Below are 25,336 nucleotides of genomic sequence, written 5' to 3' on the forward strand. Positions count from 1 at the left end.
CCAGTCTGCAGCTGTCTGCGGGAGGCCTTCCTTGGTGCTCACTTGTTATCTATGTGTCGGGCCTGGGGTCCATTGCCTAGTAGCAGATGGTGCCTTCAGATCTACTTCCCAGCATGCCTCTGTGACTCCTAGGGATAGAGGAGGTGGATAGTCACACTGCCCTGTCACACCTTCTCTCTTGTCCCCAAGTGTCCACTGTGCTCTTAGCTGTGAAACCAGGCCAGCCACCCCCATACTTCTCTGCACTGGCTCAGCAGTGTAAACTGTAGACACCACAAGTTTCCAGACCCAGAGGCTTCAAACTGTGTGCCATGTGTGGGTATCTGGGGGTCTGGGGAAGAGAGACTGGAAGACAAGAGTTGGTGGGCTGTATTCAGCACATCAGGAGACAGTGTGTTCTTATCTGCTTTTAACCAGCTTTTATTTCCTCTGTGTTAACTCATTTGCTTATTCATTCCACAATTATTTATTGAGTACCTGCTGTGTGTTGAGCACTGTTCTAGGTGACATGGCATAGCGGTGAGGCAGACAGAGCATTTGGGTGTGTGAGGGGAGGGGTAACCACAACGCAAGACTTCCACTTGTAGGAAGTTAGGGTGGACATGTCTCCCACTGCTCTTGCTATACGTGGCTAAGTCTTTGGATGCATCACAGCAAACAGACTTGGAAGAATCTGGAAGGTAGAAAGAACAGGAGACTGGATGAAGAAGCAGCACTCAGATGTGTCTTCCTCATGCGGCAGATCCCACAGTTGGAGTTGATGGAGCAGACAACACAGACATGTCAGAAGGCACAGACAGAATGACAGCCAAGGATCAGGAAGGGTCACAGTCTTGGTCACTTCTCCTGTTACTGTGATCAAGCAGGCAAAAAGAGCTCAAGGGAGAAAGGGTTTATTTCAGCTCACATCTCGAGGCTCAGTCCATCCCAGGAGGTTGAGGCAGCAGCAGCTGGAAGCATCTGGTCACATCACGTCTACGAGAGCGATGAATGCTTGCTCAGCTCACTCTCCTTTTCATGCTGCCCAGGCCTCAAGCCCAGGGAATGGCACCACCACCACCAGTGACTGGGCCTTCTCGCCTCAAGTGGCTTAATCGATTGACATAGTTCCTCACAGGCATGTCCGGAAACTGGGTAACTCCTCACATGTACTCCTAGAGGCTGTCTCCAAGGTGATTCCAGGTCCTCTCAGGTTGACAATTAACACTAACTCTCACCAGCTGCTAATGGAGATGAACACTTTAAGGCAAAATTTCGCTGCTGCAGCCACATTCCTGCTCCCACCCAGGGGATCCCTGTGGTCCCCACCCGGGCATCAGAGATGGAGCCAGGTGCTGCCTTAGCAGTCCTGACCGAGGCCTCCAGGCTTCCCCACTTGCTGAGTGGTAACAGAATAGGGAGCCCCACTCACAGGTGAGCAGCAAGCCCTCCCAGTCAGGGCAGTGAAGATCATGTGGGATGCATGGACTCAGGACTCTTCCAGATGTAATGAATACCCCTTGCATCCCTCTTGGAGGCGTCAGTGGGGAACCAGGGGTTTTGCCAGCTTACCCAGTGGTGGCGAAGCCACCCTCCCCACAGAGTCATAGAAGGCTATGAGGAACAGGATGGCACACTTCTGCTCCTCATCTGTGCCAGGGTGTGTCAGTAGAGGTGTGGTGGGAGGCAGCAAGGCCAGCCCCTGCCCAGCAGAAGTCTGGAACCATCACCACCTTGAATGGCAGTGGTGACTGAGTAGGAAACTTGGATTCTTATACTTACTTGCTAATTACCAGGTGGGGCTCTCAGTTTCCTTGCCAGAATGTGATCAGAAGATGTCGGGTGAAGCAGAAGGACTACACAAGACCTGGGATCTCAGCAGAAATGTCCCCAAATGAGCCAGACATGACGGCTTACCCCTGTAACCCCAGAATTTGGGGAGACTAAGGCAGAAGGATCATTGTGAGTTCAAGCCAACCTGAGCTACATGGTAAGGTGCCAGTCAGCTAGGGCTGCAGGTTAAGAGCGTCTCAAACAAACAGACAAACATTCAGGAACTCTTTATAAACCATCCCATCCAACAATGGCTGCATGCACATTGTTAAAGTAGCCTGCCAAGACAGACTACATCCTGGACCGTTAACAAACTCAAAGTATTAAAAAAATAGAAAGAAAAGGAAACCATTAAAAAATGTGTTTTCTGGCCACAATGGAATCAAACAAAGATGAGAGAAAAATCAGGAAACACTTGTAAACTAAAGAACATACTTCTCAAAGTCCCTGAGCTGCAGGAGGGGCCTCAAGGAAAACTTTAAAGTACACTGAAGTGAAGAAACTAAAATACATCTCAAAACTCGTGGAGCTAAAGTAGCACTGAGAGGGGAAAGAACAAAGCTGAATGATTCATCATCAAAGAGAAAGAGTTGGACTGCAGGGGCAGCTCAGTGGCCGAGAGTGCTTTCTACTCAGTCATGAGGACCAGAGTTCTGATCCCAGCTCCTACATCTATAGCCCTAACTCTGAGTGGGGCAGAGACAGTAAGATCCCTGTTCAGTCTAGCCATGGAAATACAAGCCACATGTTCAGGGAGAGGCCCTGCCTCACAGGAATAGGCAGAGTGTGAAGGAGGGGGTTACTCGGTGCCTCTGGCCTCTGTGTACACACACGCATGAGCCTTTGCACACGTGCACATGGGGTCATACACACTAACAAACACAGGCACACACACACATGAATGAACATATGAATGAGTCTTCTTAAAAAGAATGAAAATATTTTAAACCAGTAGTAAATGTTTTCACTCCATGATTGGAAAACAAACAAACAGACACAAAAATGGAGCAAAATGGTTCCAAAACAGCAAAAGAGAGAGCAGACACAAGCAAAATTTAAAATGAACAACAGTCCCAAAAAGTAGAGAAAAATCAATGTAGCAAAAACTCTGTTTTTTAGAGAATATGATGAATAAAATTGACAGACCCTTAGTGTTTTCAAAACACTAAAATGAGATACAGCAATGACAGACCCTGAGGACATCAAAAGCATAGCAAGGACATATTATACTTTGAACTTTGACAATTGGATGGAAGGAAACAGTTCTTCTAAAAGCCCAGACTTGTACTTCTCATCCAGCAGGAAATAATTGAATATTCCAGTTTGGACATTCCAGTAACCACTAAGAACACTGAAATAATAGTTTTAAAATGTTCAAAAAGAAATCTCTAGGCTCACATGGTCTTACTGGGATATCTTGCCAAATATTTAAATTAGAATTAATACCTATTTTCTGTCAGATAATAGAAGATGAGAGAACATTTAGAAATTTGTTTTGTGAGGTTAGTGTTATTCTGATATTAAAGTCAGACAAAGACAGTGGAAAAAAAAAGAAGTAAGACTAATAGATATCTTGAATATAGTTTTAGAAACCCTTTGCAAACAGGAGTTTGGGATATTATTGAAGAGAGTTACCCAGTGATGAAGAATTTGAAACTCAGTGACATCTACCACATTAGCAGTCAAAAGAAGTAACATCACATGATCCTATCAACTGATACAGAAACGCATCTGGGCTAGTTCTTGTTCTTAAAAAATTCTCCTGGAAAACAAAGATGAATGGGGGATTCCACTTGATAATGAAAACTGATAAGCACCTGTAGACAACATTGAAAAAGGTTGAAGGACATTTTCTCTGTGATGTTGAAAACACCACTGTCACAACTCGAAGTTATGGTAGCACAATTAGACATAAAAAGCAATAAAAGCCATACGGATCAGAAAGAAATGCACAGATAATGGCTGTCTCTGCAGAAATAGCCAGAACCTACCAAAAGCGTCTCAGACTGGATCTGTGAATTTAGCACAGCCTTAGGCCATAAGGAGAAAACACAGAGTCAGTTTTATTTCTATAAACTTGCAATGAAAATTTGGACACAAAATAAAGCATAATGATATTTCTGCTAGAAAGAAAAGTAAATGCATAGGCTTTAGACAAATCAAACATTTCTAGAGCTCCTACGCTAAAAATAGAAAAACACCAATGAAAGAAATTACTGATCTAAGTAGGTAGACCATGTTTATGGATTAAAACACTCAATGGAGGGTCCATGGAATACAGGTTTAATATGACCCTTATCAAAATTTTAGTAAGTCATACATACAGATAGGATATTTTTAATGCAGGTGAAAATACAAAAGTACTAGAATAGCTAAAAAATTAAAGAAGAAGAAAATAGGGTGACTCAGTCTACCCAATTTCAGGATCTATTACAGCTATAGTAACCCATACTGATATTAGTGGGGGGGGGTGTGGACACATTCATCAATGGGGCAGAACAAAGGGACTCAGGAACAGACTCAAACAAATGCCCACCTAATTTTTGACAAAGGTACTAATCAGTTCAGTGGAGTGAGGACAAACTTTTCCACAAATGGTGCTGAAGCTACTGGACACCCATAACAGAAAATCAACCTTCATCTAAATTCTGCAGTAAATCAAATCACAGGCAACAGGAAAGCAACTAACCCACCTACTACATATAAGGAACTGAACTCTGAAAATGAAGAAGACAGAGCAACAAAACTTCCCAGTTAAAAAAAATGAACACGCAAGAAGGTATGCAGGTCATAAATAAACAAATGATAAGTTCAACACCTTTAGCCATTAGGAAGCGCACATCAAAGCCACGATGAGCTAGATTCATGCGTCCCTTAGACCAGCAGAAACAACAAATAGTGATCCAGCAAATGCGGGTAGGGTGTGGAGACACACATATTCTCAGCAATACGAAGATGAAACACTTCCCAGAGATCTGTGCTAAGTGAAAAAAGCCAGCCCAGACATGCATGCTGTATGATTCCACCTATGTCAAATTCCGGAAATGTCAAGTTTCTAGAAGTAAACAAATTGAGGACCAAGGGGTCAGGAAGAAAGTGGATATGACTCTAAAATGGCAAAAGGAGGGATCCAGTGTATGCTGTAGTTTGATCGAGACTAGAGAGTACCCTCCCTGGTCCTGATACTCTACCACAGTTTCACTCATTTTGTAATATGTTGTAATTGGGGGAAACTGGCTAAGGACAATATAACTCCTCCTATCTCTCTGTGTATATTATATTTTCATTTGAATCTATAAGTATCTTATAGTTTTAGATAATTTAAAATCAAAGGATAATTAAAGAGGGAAAGGATCCAAGAAAATTACAGGGTGTGATGAGGACTGAGGCTTATTAGAGATGGTGAATGTGGGCTGAGGAGGTGACACTGGAGGTGAGAAGTCAACAGCTAGACTGGAAGCCAGGGAAAACCTTGGGCAGTAGAGAGTCCCAGGCTCCTGGGTAGAGTCTGGAATGTGCAATGCCGAGCTAGCTCCAGGATAGCACTTCCTTTGAATGAAGGTCCTGCATGAACAGTAGATGAGGTGTGGACATGATCTACAAGTCAACCTGCCTTTGTGTCTGCCCAGCAGTTTCTGTTTGTCTCAGCACCATCCCTGCAATCTCTGTTCCATCCCTGTACTCTCTATTCCATCCCTACACCTAGGCTCCATCCATGTAGCCTAGGCTGCCCATTCCTACATCCTAGGCTCCATCTCTATATCCTAGGCTCCATCTCTACAATCTAGGCTCCATATCCCTACAACCTAGGCTCTATCCCTACATCCTAGGCTCTATCCCTACATCCTAGGCTCCATCTCTACATCCTAGGCTCCATCTCTACAGCCCAGGCTCCATCCCTACATCCTGGGTTCCATTTCTACATCCTAGGCTCCATTTCTACATCCTAGGCTCCATCTCTACATCCTAGGCTCCATCTCTACATCCTAGACTCCCCATCTCTACAACCTTGGCTCCATCCTTACACCCTAGGCTCTATTCCTACACCCTATACTCTATCTCTGCAGCCTAAGCATATACAGCCTAGGCTCCGTTCCTGCAGCCTAGGCTCCATCCCTACATCTTTGGATCATTGCTATCTAAGTTAGGTTTCAATTGTTATGATAAAACACTATGACCGAGAGCAAATTGAGAGGAAAGGGTTTAGTTCATCTTACTCTTACAGGTAAGGGCTGGCTCATCGCTAGAGAAGTCAGGACAGGAACTGAAGCAGAGCTGGAACTGGAGCAGGCACTAGAGACAAAGCAGTGGTGGCTGCTGTTCACTCCTCACTCCTCATGGGTGCTCAGCCTTCCTTCTTGTGCCATCCGTGACTACCTGTCCAGGGGGTAAGAAAATGCACCCACAGGCTTGCCTATGCGACAGTCCTACTGAGGCATTTTCTCAATTGTAGTTCCCTCTTCTCAGGTAAATCTAAGTTCTATCAGTCAAGTTGACAATAAACTAGCCAGGACAATTCCCGTGACCTAGGCACCACCCTTCAGCCTAGGGGTCATTCCTACAGACCAGGCTTTTTGCTTTGCTCAGATCTCTGCCTGCAGACTTTCTGCTTTATCATCTGGCTGGGATCACCCAGGGTGAGAATAAAGGCTTAGTTAAAGTTATATTTCTGGCTATAAACACTAAAAATTTACCTCAAAACTAACTTACATGAAAGAAGGTGTTTACACAGATAAGTAAATAAGGGTTTCTGTTGCCAGTGGCAGAAAGCTAATATGAACTGGCTGATGGGGGAAAATCCAAACAAAAAGATCTGGGTTCCCCTAAGAGATAAGTTCAAGGACAAGCGCATCACCTGCTTAATGCCTCTGCTTTCTCTTGGGCCAGCTTAAGTCTCAGGTTGGGTGGTGGCAAGATGGTCCCCAGCAGTTCCTGGCAGACAGCTCACCAGCTCAGCAGCCAGGAGAGATGTGGAGGCTCTTCTCCATAGCTCCAGCCAAAGTTCTGAGATGTCTCCTGATCCAGACCTAGGCGGTTTGCCATCCAGCTCAGGACTGAGGCAACAGGAAGCAACACGTTGATTGGCCAGGCCTAGTCAGGTGCTCATCCCTAGAGGTTGAAGATCCAACTAACCTGTGTGGCCTGAGGGGATGGAAGTACTGTTATCAGAAGCTGGAGCAGGCCAAACTAACACACTCCAAAATTCTCCAGACAAGCATGCTTCTTCATCCTCCCACCTCAGGTTGTGAGTTTCCATCGTGAGACATCCCAGACTAAGCTGACATTTCAGCTCCATTGCTTAGGAAAGGGTTCTTGATTGCATCAGCTTTGGTGACCGCCCTAATCCAGTCATCTACAGTCTCTCTGTTCTCTGTCTCTGTTCTTCCCTCCCTCCCTCCCTCCCTCCCTCCCTCCCTCCCTCCCTCCCTCCCTCCCTCCCTCCCTCTCTTTCACTTTCCCTCCCTTTCTTTTTCTTTCTCTGTCTCTGTCTCCATTTGCCTATCTCTCTCTCTCTCTCTCTCTCTCTCTCTCTCTCTCTCTCTCTCTCTCTCTCTCTCTCTCTCTCTGTGTGTGTGTGTGTGTAAAACACATTGAACACTTTAATGGGCATGGAAGTCCCTGGAGAGGCTAACACCTTAAAAATGTCTATTATAGACACTCCAGGCTTCTAGAAGACCTAAATTAGCTCCAAAAGATGTGAGGAATCTATTAATGGGTTAGGCGTGAAGGGAAATAAGCGATTATTGAAGATCCATTTGAGAAAGGCCAAATCTACAGACTTTTCCTTTACTTTCCTTCTGGGGTTTGCTGATTTCTGTTGTCAAGAGGGAGGTGGGGCTGCCCTGATAACAGGGGACTAGTGACAGTTTTCAGAGAGCTACAGGTAGGCTGCAGGCAGGTGAGAGCCTGGAGCTCTCAGGTAGTACAATGGTGTTGGGAGAGCAGAAGAGATCAGCAGCCCGGATGGAAAGCAGGCTGGTGGGGCTGGAGCCAGGTGGCCTCCCAGTCCTGGCACTAAATGTGAGTGCACAGTCCAAGTCAGAGGAGCCAGGCAGGAGGCCATTTCTAGAAATAAAGGCTGCAGTCAGGGTAGGTTCTCTGGCTTTGGGATGCATTTAGTGCACTCAGCGGTAGAGCAGCCAAGCAGTCCAGCTACAGAAGGAAAGATATGGAGTAGATGGCCAAGTAGGACATTAGAACTTCATCTTCCAGAGGGAGAGTTTGTAGACTGAGACCTAAAGAAGCAGGCATAAGAATGCCTGTCCAGGCTGGAGAAACCCACAGAAACAGCTGACCTGAACAAGGGGGAGCTCATGGTACCCAGACTAGTAGCTGGGAAACCAGCTTAGGACCGATCCAGACCCCCTGAACATGGGCAATCTATGGGGCCTCTGATAGTGGATCAGTATTTATCTCTAGTATGTGAATGGACTTTGGGAGCCCATTCCACATAGAGAGATACTCCCTCAGCCTAGACACACAGGGGAGGGCCTAGGCCCTGCTCCAAATGATATGACAGTCTTTGAAGATCCCCCATGGAAGGCCTCACCCTCCCTGGAGAGCAGAAAGGGGATAGGGGGTTGGTGGGGAGCAGGGGAGGAGGGGAAGGAGAGGGAACTGGGATTGATATGTAAAGCAAGCTTGTTTTTTATTTAAATTAAAAAAAAGAAAGAAGGAAAAAAGAATGCCTGTCCAGGTGATGACAGCAATGACGGCGAGCCTTTTCTGAGTGCCTTCACGGCGTGTCAGGCACTGGTCTGGTGTTAATTTCTGCAACCATGCTGTCCACAGACTAGATGTGAGGAGTGCATGGCACAAAGGCCAAGTATATTTTCCAGGGGCATATGAGAGCAAAGGCAACTTAACCCTCAAGTGAGATGCCCCGCCTCCTTCTCCAGCATCAGCTTCAGCATCTTCCCCACTCCAGCATCCCCGCCTCCCACATGCGTTCAAGCATCCTGCTGCCTCGTGCCTCCACAGCTTTGCCTGTACTGTCCTTCTTCCTAGAATGTGCTTCTCTAGCCAGGACCTCTTCATCTTACCAGGACCACTATGGTCATCCCTGTATCCTAAATAACTGTCCCTGGTTCTCCTTGCCCTCACAGTAATGGCTTAGTAATGTGTTTTTGTCACAGTGTCATTCTCCCAGATTAAAGTGGAGTGGGAAACAAGTGTTAGGGCCTATAATGCTAGGTGGATAAATGGTACGTGGATGAGGCTCCTTGTCCCTGCCCACACTCACTCTGGCATCTCTCTCCTGGTCTCTTGGCAGCTTGGCTTGGGGTTCGTTTACCTGCTGCATGGCGGCGTCTGTCACTACGCTCAACTCCTACACCAAGACAGTCATTGAGTTCCGGCACAAGCGCAAGGTTTTTGAGCAGGGCTACCGGGAGGAGCCGACCTTCATAGACCCCGAGGCCATCAAGTACTTCCGGGAGAGGTCAGTGCATATGTGGTCACCTCTGGCATAGTGCTAAGAGTCTGAAGCCCAAGGCCTGACCTCAGTAACCCAAAGGCCCCATTCAAGACTGGAGCAAATGGTCTGACTGATGTGATCTTGAAGCTGGGACGGGCTGGGTAAGACAGAGTATGGACTTTGGATGTCTAGGACATCTAATGTTTTGTGGGCATAAGATTGCTTAGGAGTGGGTTGGAGATATGGCTCAGATGTTAAGAGGTTAAACTGCTCTTCCAGAGTCCTGAGTTCAGTTCCCAGCAACCACATGGTAATGATATCTGGTGCCCTCTTCTGGTGTGCAGGGACACATGTAGGTAGAACACTGTATTTACATAATAAGTAAATACATCTTTAAAAAATTGGTTAGGACTTATATGACTAGATTATGGGGAATTCAAAAAGGAACAACGTGCGGGCGGTAGCCATTTAGCTCTGGGCTACTTCAGCTATGACCAGAAGAAGGCTGATCCATGATGGTTTCCTTCTTTGGGCCCTGTAATGGTGCTGTGTGAAAGGATCCAATAGCAGGGTTGGTGATGGTCACCAGAAGTCGGTGACTTCTCAAAGGACAAAACCTGATCACTGAAGTCTTCAGAAGTGATCTGGGAACAGCATAGATGGCAACAAATAGGAGATGGGTGGCTACATAGATAGGGGTGGATGGATGTTTGGATGATAGCTAAATGACTGGATGGATAGATGGGCAGTTGAATGGTTAGAACTTGAATAAGTAGGTAAATGAGTAGATGGATGAATGAGTATATGGATGGATAGGAGAGTGGGTGGGTAGATAAGGGAGCTGATGGAGGAGTAGACAGATGAATAGATAGGTAAGCATTGGATAGATATACAGGTGAGCGGGAGGATGGATAGATAGATGGATAGGTAAGTTGTTGGATGAATAGATGGATAACTGAGTGGTTGGATTATTAGGTGATTGGGTAGGTGGATGGATAAGTAGATGAGTTAGATGGCGAGACTGATGGCAGGAGTAATACATAGCAGCATAGGCAGACATGGGTGGGGGATAGACGCCAGGATTTTTAAAGCTGGAGACAGTATTAGGCTGGACTCCTCAGCTGTTCTTCTGAAGGCCTTCAGATCATCGTCTGGGGAACCCCAGTATTTGAGGTGCCCCCGATCTCCTCAGTTCAGTGGTTCTGAGTCCACTTTGTTCTTCCCTCTTATTTCCTAGAGGAAATAACTCCATCCAAAGTTACTCCTGTGGGCTGGCTATAATCTGGTGCCGCTGTGCCTGGCTCCAACTGCTGGACTCTCTTCCGGGCCATGAAAGGCTCTGCCCTCCATTACATGCTAGGAAGCGGGTCCCACCCAGCATGGCTGGTGCTGCCTTCCTCTGTCCCCCTCCTAGGCTGGCAGTGGCTGGTGACAGCAGAGGCGAGGACAGAGGTGCTCTGTCTCCCATCCTGGCCACACGCAGCACATCCTGCCTGAGCTTCTGTGCTGTGGGAGTCTAAGAAGAGCAGATCTGGGCCTGGGGTCTCCACTCCCAGTGCTTCCCCTTGGGTGCCCCTGTTTTCCCCAGTGCTGGGAGTGGAACCCAAGGTCTCACAAATGTTAGCACTACTCTCCCATTGGGCGTCACCACAGCCCACACCACCTTCCCGAGTGGAGTAGACAGAGCCAGCCACATACGGCTGTCTCACATAGCTGTGCCAGGTCCTGTGTCTAGGCACCCAGCAGCATGCTCATGACCTCCCAGTGAATACTATTGCTTCCCTCGGTAGATGAGACTCAGAGATGTGAAGATACTAATTTAAAACCACACAGTCGTGGAGGACATGGGCCCAGGTCTGTGCGGCTCAAAGTTTGAACCTTTTCAGGCTGACCATGGGAAGAAGCAGGCTTGCCATCTGCTTGTGTCCACACAGGTGTTCTCAACCCATGGGCGAGTCTGCCCAGTGCTCACAGATGTTGTGTGTGTCTGGGGTGGGAGTGGGGCTCTTACTGCAGGTATGTGGGACTCTGAGTAAGGGCACTTTGTGACTCAGGAGTCAGCCTTCTCAAGTGCATAATGCCGGCTAGAATGTCCAGGAGGCTGTCGTGATGGATAAAGGCCTGGGCTCCCTACCCATAGAAGAAACTGTACCTAGCTTGCTCTCTGTGGAACCTGGGCCCTGAGTGGGAGCCTGCCCTTGAGCACACCTTCCCGATCCTCCCTCCCTCCTTGTCCCCTTTCTCCTCTCCTGTGTTTCTTACAACTACCTTCCAGGTGAGTCCTGTGCCCCGTTCTTGGGTACAGGGTAGGAGTGGGTGGGGTGGGGGGAGACTGAGGTAAAAGCAGTACTTTCAGTGGGTGGGGCTGAGTGACCCTGGGGACATGCCCTCGGGGTATGTGGAGGACTTGGGGGAAGAAGCCTGGGCACTGAGGCACTTTCAGGCAGAGGCAGAGCATGAGGTGGAGAACGGGTCCCTCTCTGATCATTCTAGACTTTTCTCTGACTCATCTTTTCTCCCACAGACTCTCCAAGAGCTTTGTGCCTGCAGTGCTCAGTCTAGGGTGCCCATCAGCTCATCCTTCTTTCTAGTCACTTCTCTGCAGGACTTCTCACCAGTGCTGGGGCTGGGACTGTACCAGAAACCTAGTAGGAACTCGTGAGGTGCTCTGCTGGTGATCTGGTGATCCTTGAGAAGCCTGGACACTGCCTCCCTCTTGTGTGGCATTTAGCTCCCGCCTCCTTGACTGCAGACACAGTGTCCTGGCAGGGAGGAGGCCATTCCCTCCCAGCATGGTCAGGAGCTTGTCCTAGCCCAGGCATCAGCAGCCAGGACTGGGGTGGGGGAGGAGGGCAGCGCTGAGTGCTTAGAGCAGTGGTGAATGACCCAAAGCCCTCAGTGCCCCATTAACACTGCAACTGCTTGTCACGCTTTGCTACGACACACCTAGGGAAATTGCGCCCTGCACTGCTGAGGGAGCAGCTCAGACCACCTCACCCAGGCAGCAGCTTCTCATCAAGCCACAGTTCCTGTAGCCCCGGACTGCTCAGGCCCACGATGAGTGTTTCACAGCGTATGTGCAGAATATCACTTTGCACATTCATAACTTAACATTATGCAGAGGTTCATCAAATTTGATTTCCCTTCCCTCGGAGGAGAATGTTTCAGCTCTGCTGCTCTGTTCTATTTTCTTCCCCCCCTTTTTTTTCCTGCTCTTTGCCTATAAGCAGCTCAGAGCACATGGCTTTGTTGCGTGGCTTTTGCAGGCCAGGGAAGCTGAGAGTAGGACTGAAGCCCCCAGCAGCAAGACACACAGGAGGACTGAGGGGAAGCAGAGGGTGTCATGGGCTGATCCGTCCCTTCACTTCTGTGTGACTTAGCTCTGGGCACCAAACAGCGCTGGGCTTGTGTCTTGGGCACACGGGGAGAGAATCCAGAACCCTTGGCATCTGGAAATGCTGATGTTTTGCTCCCCTGTAGTATATGGGGTCTAGTGCCCAGCATGCAAAGGCCTGCTCTCTCTCTCTGTCTCTCTCTGTCTCTCTGCTCTCTCTGTCTCTCTGTCTCTGTCTTTCTCTCTGTCTCTCTCTCTGTCTTTCTCTTCTCTGTCTCTCTCTGTCTCTGTCTCTCTGTCTCTGTCTCTCTCTCTGTCTCTGTCTCTCTGTCTCTGTCTCTGTCTCTGTCTCTCTCTCTCTCTCTCTCTCTGTGTGTGTGTGCATGTCCCTGTCCCTTCTCCTAATGACCTTGTTGGGCCTCTGAGTGAACAGCAATCCCTCCCTCCCCCCCCCCCAGTGACGAAGGCAGGAAAGTGCTTCAGATGGATCACTAATGATTTGGTTACAGTTCAACCCAACCCATATACCCTAAACACCCCAAAAGTGACTCCATTGATTACCACCCCATCCCTAGGAGGTGTGGGTAAAAATGTTGCTCCCATTCTACAGATGCCAAGTTGAAGCACAGAGATGTTCAGTGATTTTTCCAAGGCCACACAGCTGGCTAGTGCCATCCCAGGTCACATAGTCACCATGACATTTAATCTTGGGACTGATGATGAATGTGTAGCAGGTAAAGAGCAGGGGGTGATGAGGGGGTCTCCAGGTGGAGGAGCCACGGTATGAGGGGCAGGCAAGGGCAGGCAGGGGCAGGCAGGGGCAGGCAGGGGCAGGTAGGTTGGGAAGTATGAGCATCTGGTATGTGGTGGTCACAGCAGGGCGCTGGTTCTGGCTACTCCTGTTGCCATCATTAGGAGAGTAGTCTGTGCCCCACTCTATCCATTCTCCTGAGATCTGGGGCAAGCTACTGCCCTGGGAAGCTGTTGGGCAGATGGGCTTGGACTGTCCCTTACTACTTTGCCCCACTGCCACCCAGGTCCTTTTGAAATTTTCTCTGCAAGAGTCCTTCAAAAGTGTGAGTGGCTGTTAATCAGGTTCTCAATGGCTGGGGACTTTGAGACATTGCACTCTCCTCTCTCTCTCTCTCTCTCTCTCTCTCTCTCTCTCTCTCTCTCTCTCTCTCTCTGTGTGTGTGTGTGTGTGTGTGTGTGTGTGTGTGTGCAAGCACATGTGTATGTGCACACATGTTAGCACATATTCTCACAGGAAGGGGCTGCTATGCCACCAGGCTGGTTGATGCAGTCGTGTCGTCCCCCTTCCCCCCCCCCCCCATCACTGGCAGCTGGGAGCTGCCATCCAAGCTCTGTGAAGTCTCTGGAATTCAGGAGTCCCACTGTCAGGCTGCCTGCTGTCCCCAAGGAGGTAGTCTTAATTGGCCTCCTGGGGAGTGGGTGGGAGCTGCTGGAGGTAGGCAAATATTTGCAGATCAGGGTTCTCTTGAATACATAAATGCTCAGATTTGGTCTAACAGCATGGGACAGAAAGGAAGACCTGTTGGGTTCAGACCCTGGAGAGAACTCAGCCATGTTGAACAAGCACCCTGCCTCCCTGTGGGTGCAGTAGCGGTGGGGAGCAAGGAGCCCAGAGCTCCCACTCGAAGTAGCCTCCTGCCTCCTGCCTCCTGCCTCCTGCCTCCTGCCTCCTGCCTCCTGCCGCCTCTCTGCAGTCCTGATGACTCACAGCGCCTGCTTATTCCTCTACTCACTCCTGTGCACCAGCCTGCCCATCTGAAGGGAGCTCGTTCTTGCTTCCCAGCCTGTCCGGAACCTGGAGCCACAAGGGCTCTGCAATGCAAGCATTGTTAATTAGCAGCAGGTCAGCGAGGTGGGGGGGTGTCCCAGGGAAGATGCACTTCCTGCTCTGTGCCTGCACTGAGCCCTGAGTCCTTAAGGAACCAGACTTTTTTGTTGTTGTTGTTGTTGTTGTTGTTGTTTTGGTTTTTACGAGACAGGGTTTCTCTGATTGTTTTGGAGGTTGTTGGTCCAGCCCGGCCTCCAACTCACAGAGATTCGCCTGCTTCTGCCTCCCCAGTGCTGGGATTAAAGGCGTGCGCCACCACCGCCACGCAAGGAACCAGACTTTGAATTGAATTTGCAAGCTGGGCCTGGGCCTGATGGCGCATAGTGTAAACTCAGATAATCCTGAGGGTGAGGACAGCAAGTTCAAAGACTTCCTGGCTGCAGAGTAAGTTCAAGGGTAACATACTGAGACTTTGCCTAAAAAGAATAAATGCATTTTAAAAGGAGAGAGCTGGGTGTGATGCCAGATGCCTTAGTCTAGTTCCAGCACTTGGGAGGCAGAGACAGGTGGATCTCTGTAAGTTCAAGGCCAATCTGGTCTACAGAGTGAGAGCCTGTTTCAAAATATACTTTTTCATATTTCATATATAGGTATACACACAGACACACACGAAAATAAATAGAATGACCCTGCATTTCCCAGTCATGAGTACCCACCAAGTTGCTTCACAGTCCTATCGTCCGGCTGGAAAGTGGGTGTGTCCTACCTCCTAGCCTGGTCATTAGGGGACAGGAGCTGTAAACTTAGTAGGCGTATCCTCTCTTACTCACTCCTAACTTCTGAAACCTTCCACTGTGCAAGGGGAATGATGCTCCCTCCTGTGAAAGGTACTTGGCATCCTGCAAAGTGTTTTCTATTCCTGTAACCATCCTAGCAGAAGAGTCGGGACTCTGAAGAGAGACACTGTGTTTCTCCTTTCACTGAGTCAAGGGCCCCAAGGAATTGGAATTTCCTGGGAATCTCATGCTGAAGCCTTGTGGAGCCAGGGAGCCCTTTGTTTCCTAGGAGAGATTTCACAGGGCACTGAGGGACCTTGTAGACCAGACCAGAGCCCAGACAATGATGGGTCAGTGACAGCTAGACAGACCACACTTTGACCAGGACTGCTTAGTTATGCATATGTCTCATCCTCTATTTAAGCCAAACCTCATGCCAGGGCCTCAAAGACAGACATTTTTAGGGTGTTTGTGTGTGTGTGCACGCGTGTATGTGCACGTGCCTGCCTGTGTGCCTGTGTGTTGCTGTTTTTCTGTGTTAGCTCCTCTTTCCAACATGGCCATATTGAGTAAGTCTCCTTTCTCTGTGTGTCACATGGAGTAGAAACAGTTGCAAAAAGCCCTTCCCCTGAAGCCAGCTCTCACTGAGTTTCCCAGATGGTCAGCAAGCAAGTTCCCCGCACAGCAGGGGCATTGTCGTTCCTGGGTGGTGAAGGGCTCCTTTGCCTGCCCAGTGACTGCACATCTCAGCAGTCCCAGAGGGTGTGCTGAGTCCACTCCACGACCACAGTTCCTCCTTCTGCCTGCTCCCAGGACACATGGAAGACTTCTCTCGCATTCTCACTTCCCACTCACGACACTACCCACACCAATCTGTCTCCCAGGCCCTCCTCGACCCACTACGGTGCTCTCAGCAGCCAGTGCAACACACTCTAGCATGGTCGCCCAGTGCTGCCTTCAGAGATCTGCTGCCCTGGTTCTATAGCCCCTCCTTCTGACAGCCCCACTCAACAATCCCCCTCCGACTCTTCCTGATGTTTCTTCAGGGAGCGATTTCTGCCCTTTCCATCTGCAAGGTGTTTGTGACACTCTTTGAGACACGACAGTATGACAAAAACTGACCACGCACACAGATCAGACCAGAGCGTGGACACCGTGGAGACTGTCTTCTTTCTTGTTTGCTACCCTCTTCTCTTCTTTGCCAGGCCAGGCTCAGCCCTCATCTTCTTCCCTCGGTGACCACATGGCCAAGGACACCCGCATCTCAGGAGCCCACACCTCATTGTTGCTGTACTTCCTGCTTTGGCTTCTTGAAGTTGCCTCCATCAACATGGCCAAACTCACTAGCCATGCTTGACCTCCAAACCCAGTCCAGTTTAGTGGTCTCCCTGTCCCGACTGCACAGCTCGCTTTGTAGGTGTCCCACTGGCGAGAGCCTAGAATAGTCAAGTTCCTTTTTTTTTTTTTTCTTTTTTGAGACAGGGTTTCTCTATGTAGTCTGGCTGTCCTGGAACTCTCTCTATAGACTAGGCTCACCTGGAACTCACAGCGATCCACCTTCCTTTGCCTCCCGAGTGCTGGGTTTAAAGGTGAGCACCACCACCACCTATCCGGAATGGTCAAGCTTTAATGGGCCCCTGGTCCCACAGTTCTTCTTCACCCCAAGACAGTGAATTCTCCCCACAGTTACACCAGGGCTCTGTCTTAGTCACTGTTCTTTCTATTGCTGTGAAGAGACGCCAAGGCAATGCTTATAAAAGAAAGCATTTAAATGGGGCTTGCTTACAGTTTCAGAGGCCTAGTCCATTACTGTCATGGCAGGGAGCATGGAACTCGAGCAGTAACTGAGAGCTACATCCTGATCCATAGGCAGCAGACGGAGGGACACTAGGCTTGGTGTCAGCCTTGGGAACCCTCCAGTCCCCCCACACACACACTTCCTCCAACAAGGCCACACCTTCTAATCCTTCTAAACAGTTCCATTCCCGGTGACTAAACCATCATAGCCCCCCTTAACTCCATGTCACTTCTGCAGTTTCAGGGACCCACAGAAACATATGGAAAGTTACAGAATCCAGCAAGCCATAGTTTTCAATTACACACACACACACGCGCACACATGCACGCACGCGCACACACACACACACACACACACACACGCACACACACCCGCTACCCCAGCATCTCACTTTGCAACCTTGACTCTCCATATAGACCAGGTTAGCTTGAACACACAGAGATCCACCTGTCTCTACCTCTTGAGTGCTGGAATTAAAGACCTGGACCAAGTTTTAAATAACTTTCTTTATTTCTTACTTCTTGTTGTTCTAAGTGCTTTTACTTCAGCTAGGTACAAACTTATAATTCCAACACTTGGGAGGTGGAGGCAGGAAGATTGTGAGTTCAGGGTTAGCCTGGGCTACGTAGTGAGACTGTGTCTCAAAGTAAAAATCCTGAATGTTTTATTACTGGATTGTATTGGTACTCTCTCGCTGTGCCTGATTTGTGAATTAACTTTCTCATGGGTGTGTACGGATGGAAAACTATCAATTGTATAGGATTTGGCACATCCCTAGGCTTCAGGATCCACTGGGATCTGTGTGCCTCTGGTAGGGAGGTGCTGATAGCTGTAGTTTACTCCTCCCAACTCCACTCTTGGTCATTCAGGCAAGGTTGAGTCACCTCACACTCACCTGGGCGAATCCAGCAGTCCCCTCACCTTTTCCTGGCCATGTTTTGACTCTAGAATCTATTCTCCCAGTAGCCATTGCTCTGCAACCCTGATATGATCAGGATAATGGACCCACCTTTCCATCCAGAGCACTGGTGGGGCATCTGTGGTCCCCAGGACATCATGGGAATGCCCCATGTGTTCTGCTTGATTCTTTTCCTGCCCCAGTGTCTCCGCCCTGCTTGCACTCTGGACATTCAGGCAGGAGCACAGGCTCATACCACAGGCATCCAGGCTTGATGACTGTGCCCTTCCCCCAGGGGAGTACTCCTTAGAACAGTGGAAGGGTCTTCTGCTACAAATCAGGGGGTCATCACTCTGCCCTTTGGGCCTTGTGGTGGAGGAAACTTGTGGAGACTTCAAAAGTGGGAGGGGGTGTTCTGATGGGACTAATGCTGGAGACTCCATGTACATTCAGGGAGTGATTTCTACCCTTGCCATTGACAAGGCATCTGCAGACCTCTTTGCAGAAAGGAACAAAATTAACCACCTCTAAAGACCAGGCCAGAGCGTGAGCTATGTGAGGAACTGCTCTCTCTTGCTACATCTCAAATGATTCTATCATGCAAAAGAAGGGGGAAAAGTGGAGAATAACATCCTCTAAAACCATCTATTTCCTCCTTTCTTTCAGCTGCCCTTTTGGTGGAATGTTATGGAATCTTAATTTACTATCTACGGGTCATTTATTTCTTTTATTCCTTTTAATTCTATCCTTCATTCCTTTCTAAATTGATCATTTAAAATCAATGTGTTCTTTGTCCTCTGAGGCTGTCTCCCGGATCTGTGACCTCTGAGTCCCGGCTCTGTCTTCCCATCTATATTTGAGGAGGCTTTGATGGGACTTCCCAGGGGCTCCTTGCAGAGCACCACTCCTGGCTGAGGTCCTCTGAAATTGCTATTCCTGGGAGGAGTGTGGCCTCCAGGATTTAGGGCTGATGCCCGGTAGACTGCAGTACCTTCACACTGCTCCAAGGATGGCATCATTGGCACCGCTGTTCCATGACAGCACTGGAAGGGAAGACAGGGGTCAGAGGGTGAACCTTAGGGTGGGAAAAAGTGGAGGCAGGATGGGAGGAACATCTGGAAGAAATACCTACTTCCTGAACTCCTGAGCTTCTTCTAGGACTGACCAGCTGGGGAGAGAAAGCGTGGGGGAGAGTCCTGTACCACGACTTCCCTCCTGCAGGTCCTCCACTACAGGAAAGCCAAGATACCCAGGCTTAGCAAATGTTCCGAGAATCAACAGGAATCTGTGACCCACTATGGGCTTCCATGGAGCCTGTGAGAAAAGCATAATCTAGCCCTACACCCAAGACTGGTCTCTGAGAATCTGCATAATCACGTCTTCAGGTGGCATCTGTTGTCTTTAAATTTGGGAAACATAGGGCTGCGAACCAGAACAGGTAGCCACTCTCAGGATCCCAGGAGGTGATGTGGTCGGCAAGGGCCAGCAGACGGGCAGGGGCTACTTAAAGTGCAGCCTGTAGACCAGTGCTGTTTGCCAACATCTTCAGAGACACAGAACAGACATGGAGGCCGGTGCAGGCTCTTCCAGCTGTCATTGCTGGGAAGTTCGAGCCCATCTGGTATGCACGCACAGGGGTGACTCTGTAGAAGTTAGTTTACTGAAACGGAGAGGAAAGGAGCCTTTCTCACAGGTGGGTCAGAAGCACGGAGAGTCGGATGGAGGCAGTGCTGGAAACAGCTGGCCTGGGGCCAGGGAAGGGAAGCGGGCTTTGGGGGTGGCTCCGATGGGACACTGTGCAATAGAGATCAGGAGGGAGGGAGGCAAAGCTGTCTGAGTCCCTGCCCATCTTGACAATAGGGCATCTAGACACAAGAGAAGCCTCTGCCCACAGAGGTCTCCTGTGCTCTGGCACTTTTTTCTCTCAGAGGGCCAGATGTGGGAGCTCAGGGCACCTGTGTGCTACCTCCCTCCCCTGGGGCTCTTTCACTTCCTTCTAAGGACTCAGGCATTGTGCTGGCCTGCCCCTGTCACCTGGCAGAATGCACTCAGGCAGTACCCTGGTCAGCCCAGGTGCAAAGGACCCTTTCAAAGAAAGACCTCTGCCCATGTACACTCTCTTTCTGTTCTCTCTTCCCCACTGCTCCCCTGGGGCAGACAGGACTTTTCCTGTGTCCCTCTTCTCGTCTGTCCTCTCTGTCTCTGTGTCTCTTTATCTCTTTCCTCCCCCTCCCCTTTCTAATAAAACGTCTCACTTAAGCTCTGTCTGCCTGGTGTGTTTGTCATACCCCGCCCCTTGGTCACCCTTATCTGCCATGGAATCCACCTAGGTTCCCCTCATGATTTATGTAACACTCTGGCTATGACTGCTCTTGGGCCCAGGTAGATCACTCCAGTGGATTCTGGGGCAAGGGCTGTGCCGCAGCCGCTTGCGGGTCCACTGACCCTAGACCGGAGCCTTGGCAATTCAGTCTTTCCTCTGTTTCCTTCAAAACACGACAGTCTGGCCAGGCAAGGCAGAGTAGGTCTGTCATCCCAGCACTCAGGAGGCTCCAGGCAGGAGAGTCTCAAGTTCAAAGCCAGGCTGTGTAATGAGACCTTGCCTCAAAACAAAACAAACAAACAGACAGACAAACAGAAAGCCAAGAGTCTCGAGGCAAATGTCAGCAAAGAGCTAACTGGGATGGAACAGCGGCCCATGGCTGATGAGGCAAAGGAGTGCCTCTCTGTCACTGGAGCTTCACAGGGACACGGAGTGTGCTGCTGGTGACCAGGGTGGTGACAACTGGGGCAATTATGAGGGCGAGCGGTGATGGAAGTTCTGGACAGATTGACAAGTTTGTTCAGTGCTGGCCACAGCCTTAAGCAACAGGTAGTGTACACCTGCTCGCCAGATGAGGGGACAGAAGGGAGGACAAGGGACATTGCAGACCTAGTCAGCCAGAACAAGGTGGAGCCCCAACTCAGGAGAACCTGGGGCCCAGGAGGATGCATGTGTCACATCCAAGGTGCCTGGTCCCACCTACCACCCACCAAGGCCCTGTCAGCTTTCCAGGGGACGTTCTGGGTCTCTTGTGATAGCTCCTGCCATCCTTTAAAACTCGAACACAAAACAAAGCATTTCCCTGGAAACTTCTACTCAGATCAAAGATGGCTCACCTCATGACATTTGCAGTTGCTTGCAAAGAAGAGCTTGATGTTCCTGGTGGGATGTTGTGGCCATGGGCAGCCAGGGTTGGAAGCTGCTGTGTGGGGGCAGAGACTTGGAAGCCGCTGTGTGGGGCGGCCAGGGTTGGAAGCCGCTGTGTGGGGCAGCAGAGGCCTGGTGGCTGAGGTGGCGCTTGACCTGACGACCTGGGAGCCAAGGCCTCGCCTGCTGGGCCTCAGTGCCATGTCTTTCCACTTTGCTTTTCTTTTCCTTCCTCTTAGCCTTCACTGAGACCGTGTCTTGCTTTCAAACTCATGATCTCTCTGCCTCAGCGTCCTGCTGGTTTGCTCCCACAGACTCAGTTCTGGAAGATTCCCCAGTGAAGTCCCATATCCACAGGCTCTGCAGGGCTACAGCAGAGCTTGCACCTTAAAGGGTTAAGCCTTAAAGTGGGTCTGGCTGAGGGCTTGACCACCCTTCTGCAGCCTTCTGGGACTGAGTGTCTGCTTCCAGCAGGACAACACAGGGACATTTGGAGACCTAGGACACTGGGATGGGGGAACTGTGGAGCTCAGTTCATCTGTGACAAGGCAGTGTGACCCTGTAACTCTCAGCTACCCCAAACCTCGTTTTCTGTATGTGTTTGGTGGGTGCATTGGTGGCCATTGGTGTATTAGTGATAGCAGCCATCACAAGGTGGTCTCTGCTATGTTTGTAATGCCAACCACTAATGCGCCTCTGTAGTTGTTTAGAGAACTAGAGCCCAGGACCTGGCACAGTATGAGAAAGGAAGCAGTGAGGGAGGAAATGAGGAGAAAGTGTAAGGCTAGCCCACATGGGGTTTAAAACTCCTAATGGGTAACTTCCAGCAATAGCCAAGTTGAGACACACTGAGCTCAGCCAGGGCTGACAACAACCAACCTACTGACGACTTTATTTTACTTATGTATGCGTGTAGTGTGCGTCCTCCCTCCCTCCTTCCCTCCCTCCCTCCCTCCTCCCTCCCTCCCCCTTCCTACCCTCTTTCCCCTCTGTGCGCATGTGTGTGTGTGTCTATGTCTGTGTGTGAGTGTCTATGTCTGTGTGTAGTGTGTGTGTGTGTGTGTGTCTGTGTGTGTGTAAACCCTGGCCTTGTGGATGCTCAGCCATTGCTTTGTGTCTCAGTTGTCCCCTGAATGCCTCAGTTTCTTACCCATAAGTGGGAACGTGGCACCCATCCCTCAGGGCCTGGGTAAAGGTCTGTGGGCACAGGTGGAAAGCTGTGTTGAAAGTGGGCACCGTGCTCCTCGGGTCTTGGGTGCCCCCAGCTCTGCCTGCCCTCTCATTCCAGCTTTTGTTTTTTTTTCCAGGATTGAGAAGGGGGATGTGAGTGAAGAGGAAGACTTCCGCCTCGCCTGCCGCCACGAGAGATACCCTACCCGTAAGTGTTTGCTGGGCTGACTGGGCTGGGACCTCTGCCCCAGCATCTTCCCCTAGACACACACCACAGACTAAGCTGGGGCTGGCAGCTCCAGGCCTGGCCTGACTTCACCACTGGCCTTTGAGATTAGCCCTGGGTGGGATCTGCAGAGGAAGGGAGGGGACAGATTTGCTTGGGGGCTTCAAGTGCATTCATCTCATCTGTTTTATATGGATGGACATAGCAAGAAGGATGCAGGGCGGCCATAAGAACAAGTGTCAGCTTCAGCCATCACTGGAATAGAACAAGCCACTGAAGGTGGCAGGCGAGGCACTTACATCTCAGTGAGCTACTTTTCTCTGCCATTCCACCTCCACATGGGCGCTTTTCAGGCCTCACCTCATGACCCTGCCAACCCCTAACTACCACTGGAGGAAGCTTAGCAAATTAAACCACAGAGAGGTAGAGTAACTTGTTCCATCCAGGTCACACAGCCTTGCTAGTCAGCATATGACTCCTAGATCTTTTGAGATGCCCTAGGGCATTTCATCTGTACCTGAGTCACCGTGCTGGAAGGCCAGGAGTGCTGGGAGCTGAGTAGAAAGCCCAAGTCCTTTACCCTTAACCGCTGCCTGCCTGCCTGTCTGTCTGTCTATCATTTATCTGCCTATCTATCTATCTATCTATCTATCTATCTATCTATCTATCTATCTATCTATCATTTATCTGTCTATCATCTATCTATCTATCTATCGTATTTATCAATCTATCATCATTTATCTTCTTTCTATTTATCTTTCATCTATCTATCATCTATGTTTCTATTTATCATCTATCTATCATCTATCTGTTTCTATTGATCTTTCATCTATCTTTTGTTGGATCCACTGTCTTTCTCGTCTGATGGAGGTCTCTGTTGACCTTTCTTAGTCTCCCGCTTCTCTCTCCATACACATGCCTCTGCAGTGAGCTCAGGGTCAGATGTAGAGGATAGTGCTAGCTGAAGGAAGGCCAGCTTGGAGGCTGCTAAGTCCCCTTTTCTTAGGTGACACGGTAGTGGTCTGAATGTGGCCACAGAGAAGCATGGATTTGAGAACTTTTTGATGGCATTGTCAGAGTGGTTCAGACTGAGCTTCTCTGGGACCAGACCCTGACACCCCCACACACACACTGCCTCTCTCTTTCACACACACATACTCACATACATACATTCACATTCTCTTACATTCGCACACTCACACGCAAACTCATATACCTACATTCACACATATTCACACACACGTGCGCACACACACATTCACAGTGACAATAACAAGACTGCATCCACAGAACTGTTTTGTTTAGGGGATCCAGACATCACAAGTTGGAATGGGGATGGGACTCAAGAAAGAGGAAACCCATTGGTTCTAAAGAGAACATCAAGGCAATGACACAGGTCTGCTACTGCCCCAGCTGTAACAAGAGTTCTACAGGTCACTGGAGGGGGTTGCCAGAGTGTGGAACCATGAACTAGCTAGTTGGCACTTTGCAGGTGTGCCTCTATGATCACACACGGCATGGAGGGAGGAGCCTTGGGGTTGCACAGAACTTCTGTAGGAGCCTTCAAAGGTGTGTGCGACAGTCAATGGAAGAGTTTGGCAAGAAGACTGGAGGCTTTGCAGGTGTTGAGTCAGAGTGCTGTGGCGGGCGTGGGGAGTGCTGCTGGAGGTTCTTCTTGCCCACCAGGTCCCACAGCTGCTTTGGCCCCAAATAAGCATACAAAGACTTATATTGATTATTAAACAATTGGCCAATGGCTAGGGCTTCTTATTGCTAGCTCTGTCTTAATTATTAACCCATATCTATAAATCCATGTATTTCCACATGGTCTTGGCTTACTGGGGAAGGGTCTGGACCTGTTTCTCCTTTGTCGACTATATGATGACTCTTTCTGGTGGGCTCTCCATGCCTACCTTTCCCAGAATTCTCCTCTACTCCTAGTCCTGCCTATCTTCCTGCCTCATTGGCCAAACAGTGTTCATTCATCAATAAGAGAAACATGTATACAGAAGGACATCCCCCACCAGTGGATGGGTGGTATCTTTGAGGGAGAAGCTGCATAGAAGGAGATCACAGGCCTATAGGAGGGAACTGGGTAGCTAGCACTGAGGAACTACAAGATCATCTGTGTGAAGGGCAGGTGCAGGGAGCTGTGCCCTCTGAGGAGCGAGTATGGAAGGCCTCCTCTACTCTGGTTTCAGGGGAGAAAAGAGCCTCAGTACCCGAGCATCTCTGTCCATGCATCTTAAGTCAGGGAAGTTAGAGATGGCTGCACTCCTGGACATTCTGGAGACCACCAGGGTACAGAGGATGGATACCCATGTCAGAGCAATGAAGGAATCAATTTATCTGAAGAGGCTGTTTCTATGATGCAGGAAAGGCGTCCACTTGTTCCTTTACTCTGTCATTCATTTACTCTCTGATTTATTCACCTACTCATTCATTCATGACTCATGGGCTTCTGTGAGCCCCAGAGGCAGAGAGACACGCAAGGTCAACTGGGGGACCTCAACAAGTTTTCATGCTGGTAGGACAGCAAGGCCCATAGTGTGACTGCATAGTGCATCAGGAGCCACAGTGGGGTTCCTGCTGGTGTCCCACATCAGAGTGTGGGCATATTATCCAGGGCACAGAGCAGGGGCTAGAGAGGATGACCTCTCTCACTCACTGAGTCAATTCAATACCAACACATAAGATAAAGAATCCCGGGGAGGCTAAAAATAGCTCTGGTCAGGCATGGTGGAACATTCCCATCATCACAGTATTTATAGACCAAGACAGAAAAATCCTAAGTTCGAGGCTAGCCTGGATGGCATAGTGAGGCCCTGTCTCAGCAAACCAAAAGACTGGGCTTACCCAGCATCATATATAGGCAGTATCAGAGGGGATGCAGGCTCATTGGTGGGGAGGAACT

General features: G+C 49.4%; 1 protein-coding gene across 1 annotated transcript in view; it reads left to right on the top strand.

Moving 5' to 3' along the window:
• The window catches only part of Gsg1l (GSG1 like), a 201,939-nt gene that overhangs the window by 168,460 nt on the left and 8,143 nt on the right, over nucleotides 1–25,336 (top strand). The window contains exons 5-6 of the mRNA XM_005064445.4: nucleotides 9,086–9,253; nucleotides 22,334–22,404. Coding sequence (XP_005064502.1) covers nucleotides 9,086–9,253; nucleotides 22,334–22,404 — 239 coding nt within the window. The remainder of the gene's footprint in view (nucleotides 1–9,085; nucleotides 9,254–22,333; nucleotides 22,405–25,336) is intronic.

The sequence above is a fragment of the Mesocricetus auratus genome, unplaced genomic scaffold, assembly GCF_017639785.1.
Source record: "Mesocricetus auratus isolate SY011 unplaced genomic scaffold, BCM_Maur_2.0 Super-Scaffold_4256, whole genome shotgun sequence".
Taxonomy (NCBI): domain Eukaryota; kingdom Metazoa; phylum Chordata; class Mammalia; order Rodentia; family Cricetidae; genus Mesocricetus; species Mesocricetus auratus.